Here is a 22,703-nt window from a genome sequence, read left to right as displayed (position 1 = left end):
GCTTCCATTGCTAGTGGGGAGCCAGACACCCCAGCCAGGGCTCTGGGGGCAGAGACCTGACTGCAGTGAGGGGGACCAGCACATCAGCTGGGGGAGGAGCAGGAACGGCCACGTGGCTGGCTGGCCACGGCCCAGCTCTAGCGTACCCTTCGCATGGGCCCGGGGGCCTTGAGGACGGACCCCCAGGAGGCTGGCGGGCCAAACGGGAGCTTCAGGCAGGTAAGGCTGGGAGGGACGCGTGAGGCTGCAGGGCCCACGGGCCGTGGAAAGGCGCCTGGATTGCATTCCAGGAAGAAGGGGCTTTGAGCAAGGAGCGCGTGGTCTGGTTTATGTTTGAAACGTCCCTCTGGCCACTGCGTGGAGACAGGAATGTAGGGGGGAGAGGGAAGGCCGGCGCCCCTGGGGATGGGCCGGCCCTCATCTTTGGGAAGGAAGGCTGCATGTGTACACGCTGTTCCCGTCGGCCGGAAATGCCCTTCCGCCCCTGGCAGAGGCTGCAGAGGAAGGAGGCTATGTTTCCAAATCCATCTCCCCATTACTTAGGACCCGTGCCCCCCGGGTGCACTGCTTCTCTCTCTCCACACCTCTGCTTTCTCAGCTTCAGATGACCTTAGTAAACCCACCCGCCGGGCTATGGAGAACCTGACTGACCTCAGGGTCCACCTCTTCCAGGCAGCCTTCCCTGGGTGCCCACGGCTTAGGTGGCTTCCTCGTTTGGGGCGTCCTCTGCCCTTTGGGCATTACGGGGACAGTGGGCACACTGCAGCCCCTCACCTCTGTGGATGGCTAGCCCAACAGACAAGGAGCTCCCTGTGTGAGGGCACTAGGCCTTGGCTCCTGCCATGTCCCCCAGCAGAGCCAAGAGCCGGATGCCCGAGGGCCGCTCCATAGGACATAAACGGTGGTGAGTCCATCACTGTGGCCCAGGCCACGGCCCCCCAGGGCCCTGGCCTCTGCAGTCAGGGACTCAGGACCCCTGTGAGTGTGTGGGGGGTCTTAGTTCTGACCGTCCAGACCCTGTGAGCAAGCAGGGCCTGCCTGTTTTTGCTGATAGGATGGTTGTGTATGTCCCAGGGTGGCATCCAGCCAGGCAGGCAGCAAGGAGCTGGGGCCTGGTCCTGCTGTCAGGGTGGGGCTGGGAGCAGAACCCTCCTCCCTGTCCCAGATCACCAGCAGGGATGAAGAGAAGAGGGAGAGGGGGAGGGAGGAGGGAGGGAGGAGGAAGGGACGAGGGAGGAGGAAGGCAGGGAGGAAGGAGGGAGGAAGTCTGTCCACATGGACTCAGTGTGTGCGTGCAGGCCCAGGCAGATGGCTCATACTCCCGCATCCCGCACAGTCCTCTCTGCTCCGATCCTGGGGTGGCTGGGGGGGGGGGTGGTCCTACACCAGAGGCAGGGGTGAGGCCCAGAGGGGTTTGGAGACCCTCCAGAGTAGGGGTGTTGGACGAACTACAGGATGCGCAGATCAAAATTGGGATTTTTAGATAAACCATGGATTTTTTTAGTATAAAATGTTGTATGAAATATTCGGGATATACTTACACAAAAACCCCTCATTCATCTGAGGCATCCTGTGTTTTTTTTCTCTTTTTCTTAAACTGGTGACCTTCTGGAGGCCCTGCATCTTGGGAGCGGCTTCCAGACTTGGGTCCCCAGCTCTTCTGGGCTACGAGGCCTGCTTCTGGGGTGCGGCCCCGTCTCCCTGCTGCTGGGACTGACCTGGCCTTTCGGCTGCCCCGTCAGAGCAGCGCTGGGGATGGTGGCTCCGGGCCACAGCCCACACTCCTCACTTCCCTCTGCTGTACTCAGGTCCTGCAGGCCCACCGGGTCAGAAAGTTCCAGCCCCTCAGCCTCCATTGTCGGCTGGCGGAGGTGGGCCTCCTGTTCCTCTGTGGGGAGGCAGGTGCCAGGGGGAGGATTCTCACCGCACTCCCCTGGTCGCCTTGCTCCGACCTCCAATCCTGGAAATCCTGCACAGCCAGCGCAGAAGGCAGCCCAGCAGAACGGACCTGCCACCCAACATGACCTGTGGGCTGTTGAGAGCCATTTGCTACCTTCTGTGCCTCTGGGCCCTGGATCCAGGTGCACCTGAAGCTGCTTCACTCTGGGATTTGGCCAGTAGGGGAGTCAGCACATTGCCTTCTTTGTGCTGGCAATTTTGGGGGGAGTTTCTATTTCTTGAAATAGAAAGTAGGGTTTCAGGACCAGATTTCTGGGTGAGGGCTCAGTGCAGGGGCACGGCTGCCCGATTCGGCTTCCCCAAGGAGGGGACGGTGCAGGGGGCCCTGCGGGGCCAGGCTAAGGGGCAGCGAGGAGGGCACAGCTGGGGAAGGAGAGAGGCGGGCACGCGGTGCTGGGCGTGGGGTTTGCCTGGGGGGGGGGGCCGTGCGGCCACTGTGCTCTGAGCCGGGAGGGCTCCGAGGGGCCGTCCGCCCCCACAGCCGCCCACAGGATGGCGCACACGCCTGTGAGGCCCCTCCCGCGCCACCCTGTTTCTCAGGACCGCCACAGGGCGGAGACCTGGAACCGTCCGCCCCCATTCTGCAGGTAAGGAAACTGAGGCTCAGAACCCTGCCTGGGGTCGCACTGCGGGTTAGGGGCAGGGCTGGGGCTTGAACCCCCGCATGCTGGAGGTTGACCGCCCATCAGAGTTGGGGCTGGGAGCTTAGGAGCAGGGTGTTAGGGACCGAGAGGTGGGAGGTGCCGTGCACTGGCGGAGTGACTCTGAGCCCCTGGGGGATGGAGTGGGCACCTCTGTCATTGTTGTGACAATGTACTCGAGCCCTGAGCGCTGGTGACCCTCTCCCCTTCCGATTACATTACAAATAGGGTTACAGTCTCAGCCATGTGACCTCTCCCTCTGCAGACGAGTTGCCCCTTCTGGTCCTTGGAGCAGCCCTGTAGGCCCAGTTAGCAGAAGGGGAAACTGAGACTCGGGGAGGTCTAACTCCTGTGTGGCCCCACAGATGATGTTGAGGTGGCCACCTAAGCTCACGTGTGTTGGGCTAGGCACCATGGGAAGGGCTTCAGCAAGGATTCTGTGTTTAATCCTTACCGCCCCGGGGGTGTCTGGGCAGGTTTCCCCAGATCCAGATCCTGTCATAGGGGAAGAGGCCCACTGCCCAGACCACAGACGCTGGGACAGCTGAAGGTCACCCTAATGGGGACCCCTGGGGGTGGTGGGGTATGCGCCTCGGGCCGACTACCCTTGAGGGGCGAGGGCCCGGGGTCTTACCTGCCACCCCTCTCCTGCTGCTCTTCTGGCCCCAGTGCTCAGGCAGCTGCCCCTCTACCTCCTGGGGAAGGGAGGGCCATGGGGACAGGAAGAGCCATTGAGCTAGGGCCAGAGACCGAGGCTCCCCCTCCCTCCTGGCGAGTTCATGCCCTGATCTCTGCTGGTTGCAGACATCATCGGCAGAAGACCCCCACCCCGCATCGAGAAACTGGAATGGGGGTGTGCTGCTTGGTGGTGTCCACTCCTCAGACCAGAGCGTGCACGAAGCAGGGCAGGGTTCTCTCTGGGCCCTTCCTTGTTGGCCTCTGCCTCTCCCATCTGGACTCGCTCAGCTGCTAAGCCCATCACTACTGCCACGCCATCCCTCGTCACGTCCACCATGCCCACCAGCACCCGCTCTCCTCTGAATGGTGGTCTGCCAACCCCTGGCACTGCCTTGCCCAGGACACCCCCAACACCACAACCTCAGCACATGGGCAGGATGACCACCCAGTGGGCACTCAGCCACCCCTCGGCTCAACAGGTAGGTCCACCTGGGCGCTTCTGCCCTGCCCGGTCCCTGCTGCCTACCCGGCGACGCCAGAGGCCCGCACACGGGCTCAGGAGGACATTCTGGCTGCATACACGGAGTGGTGACGGTGCCAAGGAGCTGAGCTTGGGAACACCGAGAGGGACCCAGCTGATTCCCAACCTCGAGAGGGTCTCAGGCTCAGGGGTTCGCACCGGCTGGGGCGTGGGGAGTCCGGGCTATCTGCAGACAGTGAGCCAGGGCAGAAGGACAAGGCTTCATGAGGGAGGACCCCATGCTGGGCTGTGCAGGCGGGTGGCAGGGTGTGACAGCAAGGGGGTCCCCTGGCCAGGCCGTGGCACAACCGAAGTGTGTAGTATGGGATGGAGATGTGCTGGGGACCATGCTCGTCCTGGTGAGCCGGGGCCTGTGGCCATGGTGAGCCAGCCCCGCCGAGTGCCGTGCCAAGAAGTTGCCTGCTGCACCAAGTGAGTAGAGGGGACCGGACGGGACGTGAGTCTCTCAATCCTGTCCCTCTGCCACACCGGCAGTAGACTCCCAGCCGCCAGTCCCGTGCTTCCAGATGAGCTCTTGGAAGCAGAGCCTTAAGCACTGTGACATATGGTGTCCCTCAGTGTAGCGGTTGGCACCCCACCCATCACAGTTAACGCAACCTAAATGCCGGCAAGCCCATCCATGCTCAGATCCCGAGCAAACATTTGAAAATGCTCGGAACATGAAAGAGGCCAGGCTGACCAAACAGAGACAGAGGATCAGGAAGCGAGGTGATCTCAAGATACGAAAATGTATCTGGAATCCCCAGAAAGATTCCAGGAACTGTTACACCCACCAGGCAAGGGCAGGATTAGACCACGAATGTGAGAGAGCAAGAAGACAGGAGGCTGAAGACAGGGTTGCTAATAGAATGTCACAGACGAGCGTAAAGTCGAGGACATAATCCTACAAATAGAAAAGAGAGAAAAGAGACATTGAGGTTTCATTTAAAATGTCTTCCATCTGGTTAAAAGGAATTCGAAAGAGATAACGGAGATGATGTCATGAAGGACATGGTCAGAAATAATAAAGAGAACTTTCTGGAACTCAAGGACTAAAGTGTCTGCAGGATACTCAGCACCCTCAGTGAACAAAGTCAGCCACAAAGGAACCTCACTGGGAAATGCAGACCCCTAAGGCTGGAATGTAGATAGAGAAAAATTCCAGGGAACAGAAATAGGGAAGAGCCCTGTGGAAGGCCTGGGGCTAAGGCAGGCATGAGATGTCTCCATAGCAAGTCTGGAGGCCAGAAGCCCTCGGGACAGATCTGCAGGATTCTGAAGGGAAACTTACAATTCTATACCCGGTTAAACTATCAATAGGACGCAATGATTGAATGAAGACATTTTCGGACGTTCTGAGGACTCAGAACACTTACCTTCCATGCCACGCACCTCTTACCGGGAACGCACTTGAGGTTTTTCCAGAGAACGGAGGAAACAACCAGTAAAGAAGACACGAGATCCAGGGACAATAAGTCCAACCTAGGATAATCATAAAGGCAAGTTCTAGCATGATGCTAGGCAGGAGGCCTTGGGGGGAAAAGCCCAGGTTAAATCCAGACTGGGGTAGGAAAGGAGGACTCCAGAGGGAATGTGGCCAGGACACCGGGGGGTCTGAGAGACAGGGCACCAGCTTGGATCTGGGCACATGGAGGGGACCAGGGAAGGACGGCAGGAAGTGGGCAAGAACTATGGGACCCTCCAGAATCGATCACTTGAGAAAGAAATTCATCCGACCAGGAGAGTAATCAAAATTGAAGTGAAGAACCGAGGGGTGGGCAGCAAGGTGAGCCCCGACGCCACCTGAATGCAGAATCAAGATAAACCCACAGCGGGGAGTCGGGCCTCTGAAGGGCATGCACATGCTAGAGGCCTGACCACTGTCAGGACCACAACACTGACGTGACTCACTCATACTGGGAGGCAGAAAGGGGGTGGGCAAGATTACAGCATCGCTCAATACCACATGAAGTGGAAAGAAGACCACAAAGTCCCACAATGACTCCAACTTCCCACATTTTATAATCTTCCCTCCCCCCCACCATGAACCTGAAAGTGATGTTTAGAAATGAACTTCTCCTTTGGTGAAGAAACGTTTATCTAAATTCAGCATATTTTGGTTTCACCTTTTTTTCTTTGTTAAGAAAAATGAATAAATCAAAAGTAGCTCTATCATATTCATAATAATTACTGATGGTATGTCTGTTTGTCTGTCCATCCAACCATCCACCCATTCTATCCACCCACCCACCCACCCACCCATCCATCTATGGATACACGGATGCATCCATCCATTGCCCCCTCCTACAACCACATACCCATTTATCTGTTCATATATCTACCCGTCTATCCACCCATGTTTTTTTCTGTGCAACATGCAACGCAATGTCTCAGAACGCTGCTCCCTTCACATTAAAGATGGGTGTTTCTGGGATGACAACGGATATCCTTAGGGACAGAAGGGAAGCCCTGGAGGTTTTCACTTTTGTTTTCTGACTTTCTGTACTGTTTGGATTTTCTAGAAATTCAAGTAGAACTAAAACATCTATCCAAACACTTTCATTGAATAAAATTAACGGTAGTCATCTATGGAGAAATTAGGGTCTTCCTTTTGTTTTCTCCTCTGGACAGCTCTACACTGAAGCCTATTAATAGCAACTCTGAGAGCTATTTTCAGATGCCCCTCCCTCGGAGGTCTCCCCCGGTCCCCCCTCGGTCACAGTGCCCTGTTCTGCTCCTGCACGGCCATTATCCGGGTCTGTAATCACACGGTGTATTTCTGACCGGGGGCAGCCCCACAACGCCGGGAGCGCCGTCCTGCCCCTGCGGCAGCTCTAGCACACCTTCCCTGCCTGAGACGGGGCGGGAGCTCGGGCGGGTGCTGGGGGGGCGGACGCTGCGTCGGCCTGGAGGCGTTCACTCCGAGGGGCAGCCCACCAGGCTCTCGAGGCCCCAAGCAGATGGCGTCCAACCTCTGTCTGGCGCTGGGCAGTGGGCGGGGAAGACAAACCCACAACAGTGCCCACAGTGGTGCCCACAAGAGGGGGCGGGAACCGAGAGCTTCCACCTTGCCACGTGCCGGGCGCCAGGCCAGGTGCTCCACACACAGGGCTCCAGGTAATCCTGGCCAGGGGCCCGGAGTTAGTGTCCCTGTCTCCTCCTTACAGATGCTGAAACCGAGGCTCAGAGGGGCTGCGTGGGGTGCCCGGGGGCGCGCAGCTAGGTAGTGGGAGGGCAAGGGTCCGCATCCAGCTTTCTCTGCTGGGAACGACACTCATATCACTGACAGGAGAGATCGCGGGGCCTTGGGGAGCTGGGCCAGGAACGGGGGCTTCTAGATGGTGATGGGGGAGGTGCGCGGGCTGGGGCAGAGGTGAGAGCTGGAGAGGGGAGAGGTGGGTGGCGGCCAGGCAGTCAGGGTTAAGGCAGGTTCCTGCGACTGGGGCAGAGGAGCAAAGAGCGAGTGACGGCGGGAGAGGGAGCCGGGCCCAGGGGTGCCACGCCAGCCGCCTGCCCCTGTGCCTGGGCCCAGACTGCTCTGTATATCCCTTGGCTGCTGGCTCCCAGGGTTCTGCCTGGGGTGGGCAGGGTACCTGCCTCAGTCCTCTTACCCTGGCCAAGATGGCTCAGGAGCTGTGCAGCCCCTTCTGCACAGAGCGGGACACTGTGGCCCTGGGCGGGCCCTGGGCAGGCGAGGCTGGGCTGCCCTCTGTGCCCCGGACGGCAGGGCCACGGTCCTCCAGGCCAGGTGGTCGCACAGAGACAGAGGCAGGCGAGGCCGTGGGGTGGGCCATCCCTGGGAGGCCCAAGATGCGAGGTGCGGAGAGGTCACCCCACATCCTGGTCTGCCCCCCGCCCCAGCTGGGCGGCCCCTGAGGACTGCAGGGAAAGGGGGCACAGAGAGGTCACTGAGGCCAGCATGTGGGGGAAGTCAGGGAAGAGAGCGGGAGAGAGCGGAGTCGGGCAGACGGCTGGGAGGCCGGGGAGGCCGGGGAGGCCGGGGAGGCCGGGGAGGCCGGGGCGGCCAGGCACTCCTGGCAGGTCTGGGATGAGCTCGGCCAGGGGACCGTGCTGGGCCGCACTGGGCCTGCCTTGAGGCCATGCGTCCCAGGCAGGACCCCATGCCGGGTGCCGAGCAGGAAGGCCCCGCCAGGCAGTGGCCGGCCCAAGGAGAGCCGAGAGCCCGCGGGGAGTGTTCCAAGGAGAGATTTATTAGTGAAACAAAAGCATATTTTTTCAGGCAGGACTGTTTGTGCAGTTACCTCATGACATCGCCTTGGCCCGGGGCCCAGAGCGGGCGGCGGGGAGGCCTCGCAGGCGGGCGGCACGAACCGCTCCCCGCGCTGGTCCCCACGGCCGTCCTTATCTGGTCCAGGACATCAAAGCGGGGGCTTTTCATAAGCGAATTAAAATAGCACACCAACAGCACAGGGCCGGGCAGACCCCGGGCCAATTAGCTCCGAGGCGGGCGGGAGGCCTTTCAGAGGGAGGCCGCTCTCCTCAGGAGCCACTGCAGCTCGTCAAACTCGATGAAATATTTGCCCAAAGCTCATTATAATAATGAACCTGCATTTCTTTCCCCAAGAGAATAATTAGCAGACTTCCAAATGGCTTAAAGCGGCAATTTAAAAACTGCCCCCCCCTTCACTGTCCCATTTACTTCATTTTGGGACAAGGAAATGTTGGCGCCTCTGGGAAGAGCAGAGACTCCCCTGCGCCTGAGCGGCCACTCAGCTGGGTCCCTCCGCCCCTGGGCCTCTTGCCTGTCTCTAAACGGGGGGCCGGCGCAGAGGCCGGACAAGCTGAAGGCCTAGGAGGGGCTTTGGGGCTGGGGCTGGGCCCTGCTTTAGGGAAAGTATCAGTCTCCGGGGGGCGCAGGGTGGTCCTACCCACAGGAGGACCCCCAACTGGGGGAGTCACCTTGAAGGGGGCCCTGAGCCTCGGTACTCTCCTGGCAGCCACCTGATGGTGCCCACCCCGTGGAGGGAATGGGTTGGGGCACGTGGTCAGGAGGGGGAGCCCCGGGGAAGCACCCTCCCCACCTTACACAAGGCCCAGTGGCTCCCAGCAAGCCAACAGCTACCACTACGCAGCGGGCAGCACAGAAAAGTCCTCATGCCCGGCCCCTGACCCAGCCTGGACGAGAGGTCGAGTGGGTCCCGGGCCCCCCAGCCCAGCTCGGGGTCACCGCCCTTCTCAGACAAGGTGGCCCAGTGTGCAGCAAGGACAGATGGGCCAGGGTCTTTCTGCGGGGGAGCCCCCCAGAGTCTCCTCCCCTCCACGTTTACTGCTTACTCCTTCCCACTTGTTGAGAAACAAAAACCACTCAGGACAGAATGTTTTGGAAAATACAGGAAAATCTCCTCAAGCCGGCATCTTGATGCCCATCCCCCAGAGACAGACGGCAGGGACGGCCCACGCCCCTGTGAGGGGCTGTTTGACGCACACACACGCGCACTGCTTGTAGGGGCCGTGCAGCACCCTGTCCAGCTCCGAGTCACCTCGTACACCAGGCCTTTTCCCGGGTCACTGGAAGTTTCAGTCGTCCCTAATGCACAAACGTTGGCCGTGTGCTCTGTTTCTGATTTTTCACTGTTCAAATAAGACTGTGATCGACCAGTTTGCACGAACGGGTGTTCAGGGCAACTAGGATTTGGATTTGTTTTTAGGGGCGGACTCCTGGACAGAGGGTGACAGGGTCCCAGCCGGAACAGCAGTCTTGATACACGTCACTGAAACACTTTCTGGAAGGGGTGCCGGTGTCCAGGCCCGTCTCATCTGGGCATCACTGGCACAGAGTTTACATTCATTTCTGCCGAACTTGCATCTCTCCACTTAGGTTCTTAGAGCGAGGGTTTGCAAACTTTTCTGTGAAGGGCCAGGTGGTAAATGTCTTAGGTGTCGAGGGCCTCGTGGTCTCTGTTATAGCTCCTCGACTCTGCCGTCGCCGCATGACACGGGGGCCAGACATGGATCCTACACGAGTGGGCGTGGCTCTGTTCTAATAAAACTTTATTTACAGAAGCAGGTCGGGGGCCGGATCAGACCTCCAGGCTGTGGTTGACCAGCCCTGTCTTTGAGGACAGAAGGAGTAAGGCATCTTTTCTGCCTTTGTGACCCTTCTTTTGTGAACCCTCTTTCCAGTTCCTGGCCACCCCCTTTAGTGCTTTTCTACTAAAAACCGTCTTTCCATTGTCACCTGCGGTTTTTGGTGAGTCGGGTCGGGCGGGGAGGGGGCCCATGGGGCTGCAGCCTCGCTCCCTGCTTCTGGCTCTCAGCCCCATCATGGAGATGGTAAAGGTCACCTCTGTCTGCTGCCCGTGGGCTGGAAGAGTGTGTGTACACACTCTTCCTACTTGTGCCTTTTCAGTGGTTTCAGTTTTGTGTCTACGGCCTCCTCACCTACGGTGTTTTGTGCGCCTGCAGTGATGCACCAGCTTAATTCTCCCCCCAAACAGCTGGTGTCAACAGCGTCCCGTCTGGTTTGTGACGCTGCCCCGTCTCCCCTGTGCAAAGACCGGAACCGAGGTGTGCATGGCTCCCCGCACCCCGCCCTTCCGCCAGGAGCGCACCCACTCGGCTGTGCTCGCCAGAGCGCACCCTCCTGTCCAGCGCCACCGCGCCACTGTGCTTTCCGCTCCTGGCGCTCGGCGCGCTGGTCAACCCGTGGGCCGCTAATGAGCTCCATGACCAGTGGTGCTGGAGTGCTCCGAGCCTCAGTTTCCCTCTTGCAAGGTGACATCACGGAGGCCTATGTCTGAGAGGAGTCACATCTGCGGGTTGGGTGGAGAGCCGGCGCTCGGCATGCTGGGAACAGGGTACCCCATTCCCCATTATCTTCTGACTGGCGACCGGCTATCGTGGAGAACCAAGTGACCCCTAAAACACCTCAAATTTAAGATGCAGAAACAGTTCCTGGTTTTTTTCACACCCAGGGGCACACACACTGCCATGGCGGGCAGGAGGCCAGCCCCCTCTGCCTGCCCCTTGGCCCTCAGCTCCTCGTGGCCCTGCCCTGCCCTGGCCCGGGGCTCCACACGAATGGGGCCCTCCCAGGTGGCTAGCGCAGGTGACCCAAGATGGCTCCCCCCCCCCCCCAGCCCCGGGGCTGGGTTGAACGCCACTGGTTTGGGGCTGTGGGATTGGCGGCTGGAGCTAGCTGCAGGCATGGGGGGGCCCCCTGAGCACCCCGTGTATGCATGAGACTGCAGGGCAGCAAAATGGGAGCGTGTGGGGCCGAGCTGGGGGCAGGAGGGTAGGGTAGGAGAGAGACCGGGAGAGGCGCAGGGGAGGTGGCAGAGAGGACAGGAGGAAGAAGGGCCCCAGGAGTTCCCTGGGCAAGTCTGAGCAGGCGGCAGTCCCGGGCATTTGGGGGGCAGGCCGTGGGCAGGCACCTGAGCTGTGTGGGGGGCAGGCCGGGGCAGGCAGGGAGGAGAGGGGCCGGCAGCAGGGCTGCAGAGGGCACAGGCCCAGGCTTGCGAGCCCCAGTCCTGGCAGGCTGCTCTGAACCCCCTCCGAGCCCCCTCCCCAACCCCAGCACACAGACCCTCCCCTGACATGCCCACCTCCTCCTCAGCCCTCCCCAGGATCAGCACTGCCTGCAGGGGTGAGGTTGGCGGGGGGGGGGGTGGTGGAGGGGTACACCAGCTCCAGCTCCCGACCACAGCACAGGGCACCTTAAGAGTTCCTGGGGACTTAGGAGCATTCTCCAGGGTGCGGGGGGCACTGCGACCCCCTCTGGCTAGAGAACATCTCTTTGTATGCACCACAAGCCCTCGGCAGACAACCCCCAAACACACAGTTGGGCTCCCCTCTCCCAGCCCTGCCTGTAGGGCTTGCCGGCCGGGCTCCCACCCCGGCCCATCCCCGCCTTGGCTGAGGCTGACCCTTGGCCAGGAGTGTTCTTGCCTCGCCAAGCCCTCGCTCCGCGCAGGCTAACGCGGCCCCTCGGAGGCCCTGCTGGACTCATGAACACGGTTCAGTTCTCTGTGATCAGTTCAGACAGCCCCAGAATCCTCCTGCAAGGCCACGTTGGACCCTGGGTGTGTCCAGTGTGGGGCCCTGGCTGGGGGCTGGGGTTGCTGCAGTCCCTGTCAGCTCTGTCCTCTTCTCAGCCTCTAGGTTTGAGGGTGCCACAAGGCAGGTGCCCCAAAGCCCAGCTCACGTCGGGACTGTGCTGCTCACCTGTCTTCTGCTCATGGGCAGTGGCCGGGGCAGGGCGAGTCCTGGTGGGTCTCATGGACACACTGACGCTGGGTAGGGGCCCAGGGGTGGCTCCATGGAGCCGATGAGCCCAGAGCACCGCCTAGCCCACCGCCTGGCCACGGGCGTGGGAGCCAGGCTAACACGGGCCATGCTGAGGGTCTGCCAGGAAGGCTGGGCACTTCCTGGGCCCTGCTGTGGGGCCTGAAGGGGTGGACCTGGGCTCTGGCTGGAGGACCTGGGTGGGTGGCGGCTCCCCGGCCTGCAGGGGGAACAGCCGGGACCCAGCCCTGGCTTCACTGTTTCCAGCCCATGGGCTTGAGTAGACAGCCCTATCTGTGCTCCCCGCCCTCTGTGATCCCCACTTTCTGGACCTGGAGCCTCCACTGTGGTTCTAGAGGACACACCAGGGCCCCTCTGTCCCCTGGAAAGTGCCACGCTGGGGGGAATCAGCTTCTGCCAGGCCTGTCCTCACTTCTTGGGGACTCCAGTGGCCCTGCGCTGGTGCTTTTAGGCAGGGTGGCCACCAAAGCCACCAACCCCAAAGGGCAGACCTTAATGAGAGGGCATTTAGCTGAGGCCTGAGCCCCAGAGGGGTGGCTGGGGGTCAAATGTGACCTAGCTCAGGCATGGCCAGTGTCTCTGGTGGGTTTAATGAATAAAGGGGCCACCTGCATCCAAGCGGGGGCCACATTCCAGGGCTGGCCCCTCAAGATGGCAGTTAACGTTGACAAGGTCTGGGAGGCTGCGCTGGAGCCCCGGTCCTGCTGACCAGGGGTGGGGAGGGGGCCAAGGCCTGGGGCCAGGGTCTGGGTCCACTGTCTTCCTGTTCTCTTCCTTAGTCTAGAAGGTTCCACACAGCCTTCCCCAAGGCCAGGGAGTGGTTCAGTGGAGGCCTTGCGTTGCTGGTCACAGGACCACCCCCATCCCCGGCTGGACCCCCTTGAAGCAATAATGGCAAGAACCCCTCCCTGGAGGGAGCCTGTCCTAAAGCTGAATGCGTACCATCCTACCGAATCCTCTGCTTCTTCTGAGTTGGGGTCTCTCATCATCCCCATTGTCTCGGTGGGTAAATGGAGGCTCAGAGGAGAGGTGTGAGCTGCCCAAGTCCCAAGGCTAGTCAGTGGGACACAGAGGAGCTGTCTGGGGTCTGGAGGCAGGAGAAGGGAGGAGCTGAGAGCTGAGACCGAACCCCACCCTGGGCCCCAGTGCTGGGCGGGGCTGCCGGAGGTCTGGCCCCCACTGAGAGGGGTGGAGGTCAGGCCACCTTCCCTGTGGCTGTCCCGGTCACTGGACGATCCGCACACAGACCTGCGGGCTCTGGCAGGTGCCTGTGCTTGCCCAGGGTCAGCAGTGTTCTTCCTGTGGGCCCCCAAGGGGCCACCTCGGATAGTGGGGGCTGGGGTCCTACAGCTGGTGAGCAGGAGGGTGGGGTCTCATGCCTGAACCCAAAGCTTCCCACTTTCCTGACCACTGAGGCCAACGAAGGCCCAGACCCTGCTGGTGGCTCCATCTCCCGTGACGGGCCCGGGGGGGCTGGGGCCTTGTGAGGTCATTGTGCTGCCAGGGAGGGGCAGAGATGGGGAGCTGCCTGGACTCAGGTCCCCTCACCATGTGCAGGGGCTGTCCTGCCCTCACCTGGCCCATGGGCATGGCCCCAAGGGTCCCCAGGTCTCCCTCCCTAACCTCCTGCTTGTGGCCCCTGCGCCTCACATGTGGGAGGAGATTGGGGTGACGTTGGGCTCCACGCTTGGGTGCTCCGGCTGTGGATGGGTGGTATGGACCGAGCCGCGTCCCTCCCAAATCCACATGCTGAAGCCCTCGCCCCCAGTGATTGTATTTGGAGATTTGGAGGCTAAATGAGGGCAGAGTGTGGGGCCCTAGTCAGCTAGTGTCCTCGTGCCCGGAGGAAGCTGTGCGCGGACTGTCAGAAGGTGACCGTTCGTGAGCCAGGAAGCGTCCTCAGCAGACGCCAGCCGTACGGCAGTCTTGATCGCGGACTAGCAGTCTCCAGAGGTGTGGGGAGCAAGGGTCCACGGTTTAGGCTACACGGTCTGTGGTGTTTGTCACAGCAGCATGCACTGACCGATCCAATGGGCCAGCCAGCAAGACGGGGAGCCGGCCATTTGGGGCCAAGGCGGGTGTGGGGGCCCCTGGGGGAATGCCAAGCGCGCCACCTTGTGTGTTTCCACCGCGAGATTTTTGGGGGTGTCCTGTTGGAGCGGAAGAGTGCATGCCTCCAGAGTCCTGCTCATGGGATATACCATCCCAGCCCCCGGCAAGGCCGTCGAGCCACCACCCGGTCCCATCCCTGCCCACCACCACAGGCTGTCACTTCTACCTCTCAGCAGCTTAGGTGCCACGTGTACCTGCCCGTCACCAGCACCCACTCTGAGCGGCTTGCTGATCCCCTGCCTCCCCTCTCCCTTCTGGAACGTTCTCCAGACTGGGCAGCCAGATTGGGCTGTGTGATCCTGTCTTCTACCCCTTGGGTCTGGCCCCATGGTCATGGCCTTGTGAGCACGAGCCACACCAAACCCTCCCCTCCTGTTCTGGGCCCGCCCGTTCTCTGCTGCCCGCCACAGCTGAATTATTTCATAACCTGGAAAACCATGCTCACCTGTCATCCCCGGTGAGCGCTACGTCCCAGCTCTGGGTGTGCCACCTGGCGCATCCCCAACCCCCAAACAGCCCTGTGGCTGTTCCCGTCCCCCACTTCAGGGCTGAGGAAACTGAGGTGCACACGGGCTGTGCAACATGTCCAGTTGTGTGAGTGCTAAGCAGGGTGTGGATCCGGCAGCCCTCACCCTGCCCCGCCTGCCCCACGAGCTGCCACCATGGACCATGGCCCGATGGGCACGTCCACTCCGGCCCCTCCTCACCACCTCGCTGGGCCGCGCATCACATCAGAGGGGGCCTGGTGCAGAGGGGCTGCTGCGGGGGAGTACCCAGGTGGGGGCCAAGGCAGGGGAGAAGGAGAGGGGCTGCATGGGGGTGTGGGGGTCTGGGGGTGGGACCCCTGGAGCTTGGAGGGGCAGGCGTGGAAGACACGCCCTCCCATGGCCACACCCCTCCAAGCAGCCTGCCAGGTGCTTGGCCACCACCTGTGCTGGGGACCTCACTCCTGCTGTGGACATCTCTGACTACCGAGAAAGTCTTGTAAATATTCCCGATGTCGACCCAGAAATCCCACTCCTGGAAGAAGAGACACCCCACAAGGGGAGAGAGTGTTGGAGCAGGTTTGCCATAACAGGATAGACCATGGTGAGCGAGTGCAAACAGCTCCAATCCAGCCCGAGGACTGGGTGCCCTAGTCCCTCCGAACTTGCCCTCCGTTTGGGGCACGACAGAGGCACACCACAGGCACACACGAGGCTCCCGGCCCACCCCTGCCACCCTTGTCTGAGAGCTCCTCTCCTATACCTCCCGGCAGGTGCCCAGCCTCCCGTCTGCTCCAGACACAGCCCTGCCCCAGGGCCTTTGGTCGGGCCACCCCTCGGCCCAGAGCCCTCCTCCCAGGACTACCAGAGGGAGCTGCTTCCTCCCTCCGCCCAGGTCCCCGTTTCTGCTCTGTGGTCAGGGAAGGGCTGCGCCTGGTCACTGTGTCCCATCCCTCCTCCACCCCTTTGCATGGGTTCCCTCTTCCTTCCCTCCCTCCTCTCTTCCTCCCTGCCCTGTTCTCGGCCCCTCTGACCCTTCCTCCATTGCAACCCCAATAATGGCCCAAACCAGCCCCAAAGGAGGCATACACAAGCCCACAAACTAGCCCAGCCCCTGGCTGGCTGCGGAGGCGAGAGCTCAGAGAACGCGCGACCAATTTATAAACAATTTTCTCCGTGACGATTAAGTTACCTTTCCCCCAATAGCTGCTTAATTTTCTTGTCAAAAATACACAGTTTTCACATTTGTCTCGCTGCAAGGGTAATTAATTTCCAGACCATAAGTAAGAACTTAATTTGATACCTGCAAAGATTATAAACTATTTCAAGCTGTTGTTTACATGAAATCAAGAAAGATTCGCTCTGTTTGCAATTATGTTAATGAGGAAATAGAGTGGGTATTTTTTTTTTTTCTTTTTAGGGAACTCAGCAACATTTTGCTGTTACTGATGAATTAGTTCAAAAGGGTCGCCTGTTGCCTCAAACCCCGCCATGGCTATTTTTAAGGTGACCCTGGCTGGTGAGGGGTCCTGTGGCACAGTCGCGTACCCAAGGAACGCTTTTGTGGGCTGGGTGAGTGCTGGGGACTGGCCTGTCCCCAGCTTGTTGGGCCTGCAGGTGGGACTGAGCAAACTCATCCATGGCCCCTTTAGACGGCGGCGGCAAGAGGAAGGACGGAGGGTGGGCAGCAATGCGCCCCAGCCCCCAGGCTTCCGTGCCCCCAGCTCCCCATTGCTCACACGGTGCACATGCCCAGAGCATCCCGGGCTGGGGCTCAGCACAGGCGGAGGCTGGGTGTGAAAAGCTTCCCCGTGCTCAAGAACGGGGCTGGAGCCCAGGAAGCATGGAGGAACGGGAGCCGGCCCCACAGAGGAGGCAAAGAGAGACTTCGAGACATACCACAGCGCATTCAGAGGTGTGCAGGGGAGGCTACTGGGGCCCCAGCGTGAGGGCCGAGGGCGGGCAGCAGAGACGGGGTGGGCTCGGCCCTGGGTGCTCTGGGGGTGGGGGGCTTTAGGGGACACGGAAGACAGGAGTGGCCGTCAGAGGGTCCTTGGTGCCAGCTCAGCCTCCTGCCTGCCAGCCCTCACGGCACAGAGCTCTGCCCAGCTGCCCGCAGGTGGGAGATGCGGCCGAAGAGGGATGGTCCGCAGTCACAGATCACCACTAGGGAGGTGTCAGGCCTCCCTGAGCCTGCCCGGCACGGCCTGCCTCGGAGCCGCGGGCAGAGTCCTCATAAGTCCCAGCATGCTGGGGACAGCCCAGGTGAGGCGGGAACTACGTCCCCCTGTGGCCCCGTGGATGGCGTGCCACCGCCAGCCACCAGCCGTGCATGGCAGTCTCTCCCACGCCCCAGGGGAGTGAGGTCCAGGGGGACAGGCACCGGCTCGCTCCACACAGGAACCGTTCCCGACTGGATGAAGGCCGCTTGGGTCGGCACCTGCCCTGACTTCTTGCTCCTGCCATGCCGGCCAGGGGCTGGGGGCAGGGACGGCGCAGCAACGGGCTCGTGTGTGGACAGGGACAGGCCCTCAGCGGGGAGAATGGCCCACAGCCGCTGGCTTCCTGGGGGGACCCGCAAGGCCTTGCCGCTGCCCTGGGCCTCGGTGTGCTCAGTATGGGGGACCCAGCTCAGAGGCAGGGGGGCGTGCAGTCCTGAGTCTGGGCCGGAGAGACACAGGCCAGAGGGACATTTCCTCCATGACGGGGTAGAGTTGTGACAGCAAACCCAGCAGTGAGAAAGCCGGAAACAAGGGGTGTTTCTCAGGCTCATGCGGGCCGAGGAGGGACGGGGCTGGGAAGGCGGGGGCGTCTCCCCTTCTCGCCCGCTGAGTGCAGTGAGCCACATTGTGTAAAGCATGGTTTGGGTAGGGAGCCCACGGACGGGGCTGGACAGAGGGCCGGGCAGCGTTCTCCTCACTCAGGGCCCTCACCGGGGACGATCCCGCATCTCCTCATCTAGAACACGGGGCAGTGGCCACACGTGGCCCTGATGGGCGGCGCCTGCACGTGGAGGTTCCTCACCAGCCGGGGAAACAGAGGCTCCCCCCGCATTTACAGAGCTGAAAAATTAGACGGTTTTCCTTGCAAACGGGCAGGGAAGATGTGGCTAGCTCTGAGGCCGGGGCCTGGGGGGTCACCATGGCAATGGAAAGCTTGAAGCCAGCAAGAGCAGGACAGCGCTCTGAGCTCTGGGGACCCTGGTCAAACCCCGATGAGCCCCGGTGGTAGCATCCAAGGGTCTGCTTGAGCCAGGCAGGGAGCCGGCCTGGACCCGGGGTGGGGGGCAGTTCCATGGTGCCCACCTGTGCCCCAGGGTGACTGTTCTCTTAGCTCTGGCTGTCACTGGGTGCTGGGCGTGGAGGCCGGCAGGCTAGAACAGAGGGAGATGGAGGGGGACAGAGAAGCCAGTTTGCCTGATCCCCCGGGGCCTTGCCGGTGGTGTCCCCAGCGAGTGGTGCATCCCTAGATGGCAGGACCGGCTCCTCCTCCGGCCTTCAGCACAGGGAGGCCCCGAGAAGGCCACGGAGCCTCCCCACCTGTGCAAGCTGCTTCTGCCCAAGCCACGAGGCACCCACGGGTCAGGGAGACCAAGGCAGAGCACGGTAAGCTGGCCTGCGTGCTGGTGAGCCAAGCAGACACGCGAGCAGGGGGTGACCCACCCGGGCCCCCGCCCTCCAGCCCTCTGCTACTCTGCAGGGTGTGATGAGCCACACCCTCCCACCCATGGGCATCTTCTTGCCTTTAAAGGAGAGCAACCCATGGGCTTCCCTAAATTTCCACCCACCAGGAGAGAGGAACTTGGGAGGGACAGGCACGGGACAGGTGTGGGACCAGGGGTGGTGGCTGCGGAATTCACCTGCTCTCACCCTCTCCCACCCCCAGGCCCCAGAGCCTTTGCACAGGCCACTCATCGGGACACTCTTCCACCCCACAACACCCTCCATCTCATTCCCTCCTGTGGCTCCAGGCCCCCGTCCCCTCTGCTGCCTGCCCCCCTATGTGCTCCACGGGGCAGAGGTCAGCCCGTGCCACTCTGGGGGCAATCCCTGCAAGCAGCTGGTGCCCAACGGACATAAGACGAATGGACGCGTGTGTGCCCGCCTGCAGTAATAGTTCAAGAGGCTTCCTTTCCTGCTCCCGTGACTTCTGGTCCCTCTGTCCAGACCAGAGGGGCCTCAATTTCTAGGACACCCATGGGTGCTGGAGATGGTACAGGGCTGAGAAGACACTCTCTGGGGATGCTGCTGACATGATTTCCACCCTGGTTTCAGGACGCGACCCCTCTTGTAAAAAGGTAATGTCACAAAGCCTTAAAACCAAGACCCCGTATGTCTGCCGGGTGCGCCCAGGCTATGACCACAGGCACTCTGCTGGGCCCCATCGCTCTAGTTCTTGGGGCTGAGAGTGCCCAGGTGACAAGGGTCGTCTGGATGTCAGTACCTTGGGCCAGGGCCTCACAGTGCTGCAAGGAGCTCCTGCCAGGGGGTGGGTGCTGGTGGTCCAACAGGGTAGGGGTGGGTGGGGTGGGTGGGCCCTGCTGGATAGAGTGTCCCTGTGCGGCGGCAGGCTGGCCGGCCACCTCGCTGCCCACACAGACGGCTCTTTATGTGTGAGACCTGACCTGTGGCTCCTGGCCGGCAGGGAGCAGAGTGGGGGCTGTGCACGCTGACCGACCTGCATCCCAGGGCGCGGGGGGGTGGGGGGGTGGCAGCGGGCACGGAGGAGGCAAGGGAGGGGGCGCGCTGGCTCCCACAGGTCCTCCGGCAGCCATACTTGCTCCTGTCCGGGCTGTTCTCCATGCGCCAGAGAAGCATCGCTAAAGACGGGAGTCGGCTCTCTGCCGTCCTTGGCCCTGAAGACCCCCTCCTTCCTCCAGGGATGTCTCGGGCTCTTCCAGGGGCTCCCAGGGCCTGACGGTCTGCCCAGCCCTTTACCTAGGTGCCCCGACCCTCCAGGCTCCTCCTCAGCCCATGGCTCTGGCCACACTGCTGCCCGCTTGCCACTCAGACAACCAGGCATGGCCCCACCGCAGGGCCTTTGTACGGGCTGTGCCCTCTACCCCGAATATTCTTCCCCCAGGTATCCACATGCTTTGCTCCCTTGTCCCCACAGGTCTTTCCTGCAGACCAGCAGGTCCACGTCCCACCTGGACACAGAGGGCTCCTCCCGAGTGGGAGGGAGGTATAAAGCCTTGCCCCTCACGCTATCTGGGTGCCTTTTTGCCTTCCCGAGAGCAGGACCCGTGACGGGCCTCGTGTACTGAGCATTTTCCTGGCGCTGGACCCACAGGCATGCCCCACACACTGCTTGCCTTGTCTGTTCAATGGCTGCCATTTCACAGACGAGGATCTGGAAGTCAGAGGGGCCCCCAGTTTGAAAAGGGCCCCAAGGAGCTGGCCTTCCCACTCTGTCTTCCCTCCTCCTGCGGCCTCTTCCAAACTTGGGGCGGGTTCGAGGTTACTCTGCTCTGGGCCAGCACGCCCCCACCTCCCCACCGCTGCCTTGGGGCAGCGGTGGGGAGGGAGGGCACCGAGGGCTGGGAGTGGAGGAGGGGGGAGGGGACCCGGAGCGGAGGCATGAATGGATGCTCGGGTGACGCGGGCGGGAGCAGCGGATGAGGAACGGGGTGGGGAGGGAGCACGCTGCCAACCCAAACAGCCCAGCGCGCCTCAGCCCCGTGTTCAATCCACAAAAATTTCCATCTGCCTCTGGAGCACTCGGAACCCGGGCAACGAAAGGCCGTACGCTCGGCAAAATAAACACCAGCTCCGCACGGCGACTCCCATGCGTTTGCAGCCCAGCCTGAAGGGCCGCGTCAGCCATTTTGTGGACACCGGCCTCCGAAGAGAAGGAAAGCCCCATGCCTGTGGATCCCAGAGGCCCGGGCAGGGTGGAGGCCGCCCACTACTTGCTGCATGTGGCTTTGCGGTTGGGGACCTGCTGGCGTCCACCTGCCACCCGGCCCCGGCAGGCGAGGGCTGCGCTCGGGCCCCACCAGGCCTGGGCCGCCGTGGCTGACACCCAGTTCCCATCCCTGGATGCTCCCAGACATTCATATCCCGTCCCCAGCCCAGCTCTGGGACCCCAAGGGGTGGTGGCCGCCAGCGGGCTGGGCATGGGCTCACTGCTGCCGGCCCTCGGGGCCCGCATGCTGGGGCCCGGGCCAGCTGCCCCCTCCCAGGGTGGTGGGACAGCCCTGCCTCCGGGCTGGGACATCTATTTTTGGTGGTGACCAAGCCACTGCTTAATATGCAGGACTGGCCGGGGGCAGGCTGTGCTCTGACCCGCAGGGTGACAAGTTTAAAAAAGGGCCCATTTTGATCAAAATACATGTTTTTCTGAGGTCGGCCAAGGCGGCTGGGCAGGGTTGGCCTCAGGGACAAGGCTCCAGCCGCCCTCATGCCTGGGCCCCCGCAGACGGCCTGCCCACCCCGACTCTCCCAGCTGATGCTGTTGATGATATGCCGCCCGACAGCGCTCACGGAGGGCCGGGGGCTGCCGCGCACCGCCCGCTCACCCCTATGCATGTCAGCCCGCCGCCATTCCCTGTCCCCAGCCTTGCTCAGTCAACCCACAGAAGTTCACATGGACTCAAGCTACATTTTTCAAAAAATGTAAATTTCCTTTCTGGCCAATATTTGTGACCTATAAATAGAGTCATTCAGGAGAGGCCTCGGTGTGGGGGCGGGGCGTGTGGGGGCGGGGACCGTCCCCGGGCAGACCGGAAGGGAAACGCCCAGGAAAGAGGGAGGGAGGTGTGGAGGAAAGAACAATTCTCGGCAACTGCTGAAGCCACAGAAAGCAGGAGGCCACGGTGCAGTGGGGAAACTGAGGCTCAGGCCCAGAAGTGAGTGGAGTCGGAGCAGAGCTTGAACTCCCTGACTGGCCCCTGCGCCCCACTCCCTGCCCAATGGCCGGCCCACTCCCATGCCTGCTCTCTCTGAGCGGTGCAATCAGACACCCAGATCCCTTGGTTCTGGAACTCGCCGTACTTCCTTGTGCCACAGGGCCTTTGCACAAGAGGTTCCTCGGGCCTGGATGTGGATCAACCCAGGAATTCTCCATAGCACTTGGCCCAGTAGCGCTAATATCACCCCCTCCACTGACAGACTCATGGGGTCACTGAGGCCCTGATGTGACTCACTGGTTCTCATGGTCAGTGAGCCAAGGGGGCAGGGTTTGAACCCAGCTGCTGGCTGCACAAGTACAAAGGGAAGGCCGGGTTTTGTCCTCTGTGAAAAGGGGAGGGGGGATGGGAAGGTCCCTGGGCCTTTCCACATGTGAGTGGGAAGCCTAGGCCATCAGTCAACCAGGAGCCAGACATGTGCAACCTGAGAACACACGGGCATGGGGGCCCGGCTGCCCAGGCTCAAATCCCACTGAGGCAGGACTGCAGGGAGGGACGAGGCTCCGGGTCCATAAATTAGGTGAAAAGAGCCAGCCCTGGAGGCACCTCTTTGGCCTAGCTGTTGGCAACTCTCTGGGAAGGCTCTGGGCCTCTTGGGCATCGGGGGGTGTGGGCAGAGATCACAGGCGACCAGGCCTGCTTGAGTGGCCCTCAACATGTGCACCTCTCTCCTTCCCACCTCCCTGCCTTGGATGGAGGAGGAAACTGAGGCTCAGAGAGCAGTGAGCCCTGTGAGCACCGGGTGTCTCCCCATGGGCTCCCCCAGGCCGTGCTCAGGCACAACAGCTCTGGGTTCCCAGAGATGGGGACCTGCTGCTGGGTGGGACGCCATGCTCTGTATCACTGCTTTCCACGGAATACCCCCAGCCCCAGGATCCATGCCAGAATATGGCTGTTGAGGACCTACAGGCATTCTAGACCTTCCCATCCCATCGAAGGTGAGACTCGGGCCCCTGTGGGCCTTTCAAGGCCAGAAACAGACTTCAAAAGCCAGTACTCACATTCCCTCCTGGGAAGCCAAGAGGCATCTGCTCCTGCTGGCCAGGAGGGAGTGGACTGGGGGTCAGTAACGGACTGACCACGAGGTCAGCCTTCCTGCCTCTTGCCTTCGCATCTGGAGAGGCCCAGGCCAG

General features: G+C 61.5%; 1 protein-coding gene across 5 annotated transcripts in view; it reads right to left on the bottom strand.

Moving 5' to 3' along the window:
- KCNQ1 (potassium voltage-gated channel subfamily Q member 1) overlaps positions 1–22,703 on the bottom strand; it is a 315,307-nt gene that overhangs the window by 33,257 nt on the left and 259,347 nt on the right. The window contains exon 16 of one of the 5 annotated variants that reach the window (XM_088017540.1): positions 5,175–5,280. The exons of 3 other annotated variants lie outside the window; for them this stretch is intronic. In XM_088017540.1, the coding sequence (XP_087873666.1) occupies positions 5,194–5,280 (87 nt within the window). In that variant the 3' untranslated portion in view covers positions 5,175–5,193. The remainder of the gene's footprint in view (positions 1–5,174; positions 5,281–22,703) is intronic. One more of the 5 variants, XM_088017541.1, reaches the window with a different exon arrangement.

Source organism: Eumetopias jubatus, unplaced genomic scaffold (assembly GCF_037043125.1).
Source record: "Eumetopias jubatus isolate StellerSeaLion01/CBP00866 unplaced genomic scaffold, mEumJub1_p1.0 scaffold_13, whole genome shotgun sequence".
Taxonomy (NCBI): Eukaryota; Metazoa; Chordata; class Mammalia; order Carnivora; family Otariidae; genus Eumetopias; species Eumetopias jubatus.
Note: the sequence above shows the minus strand (reverse complement) of the source record. Positions and strands in the feature narration are given on the sequence as shown.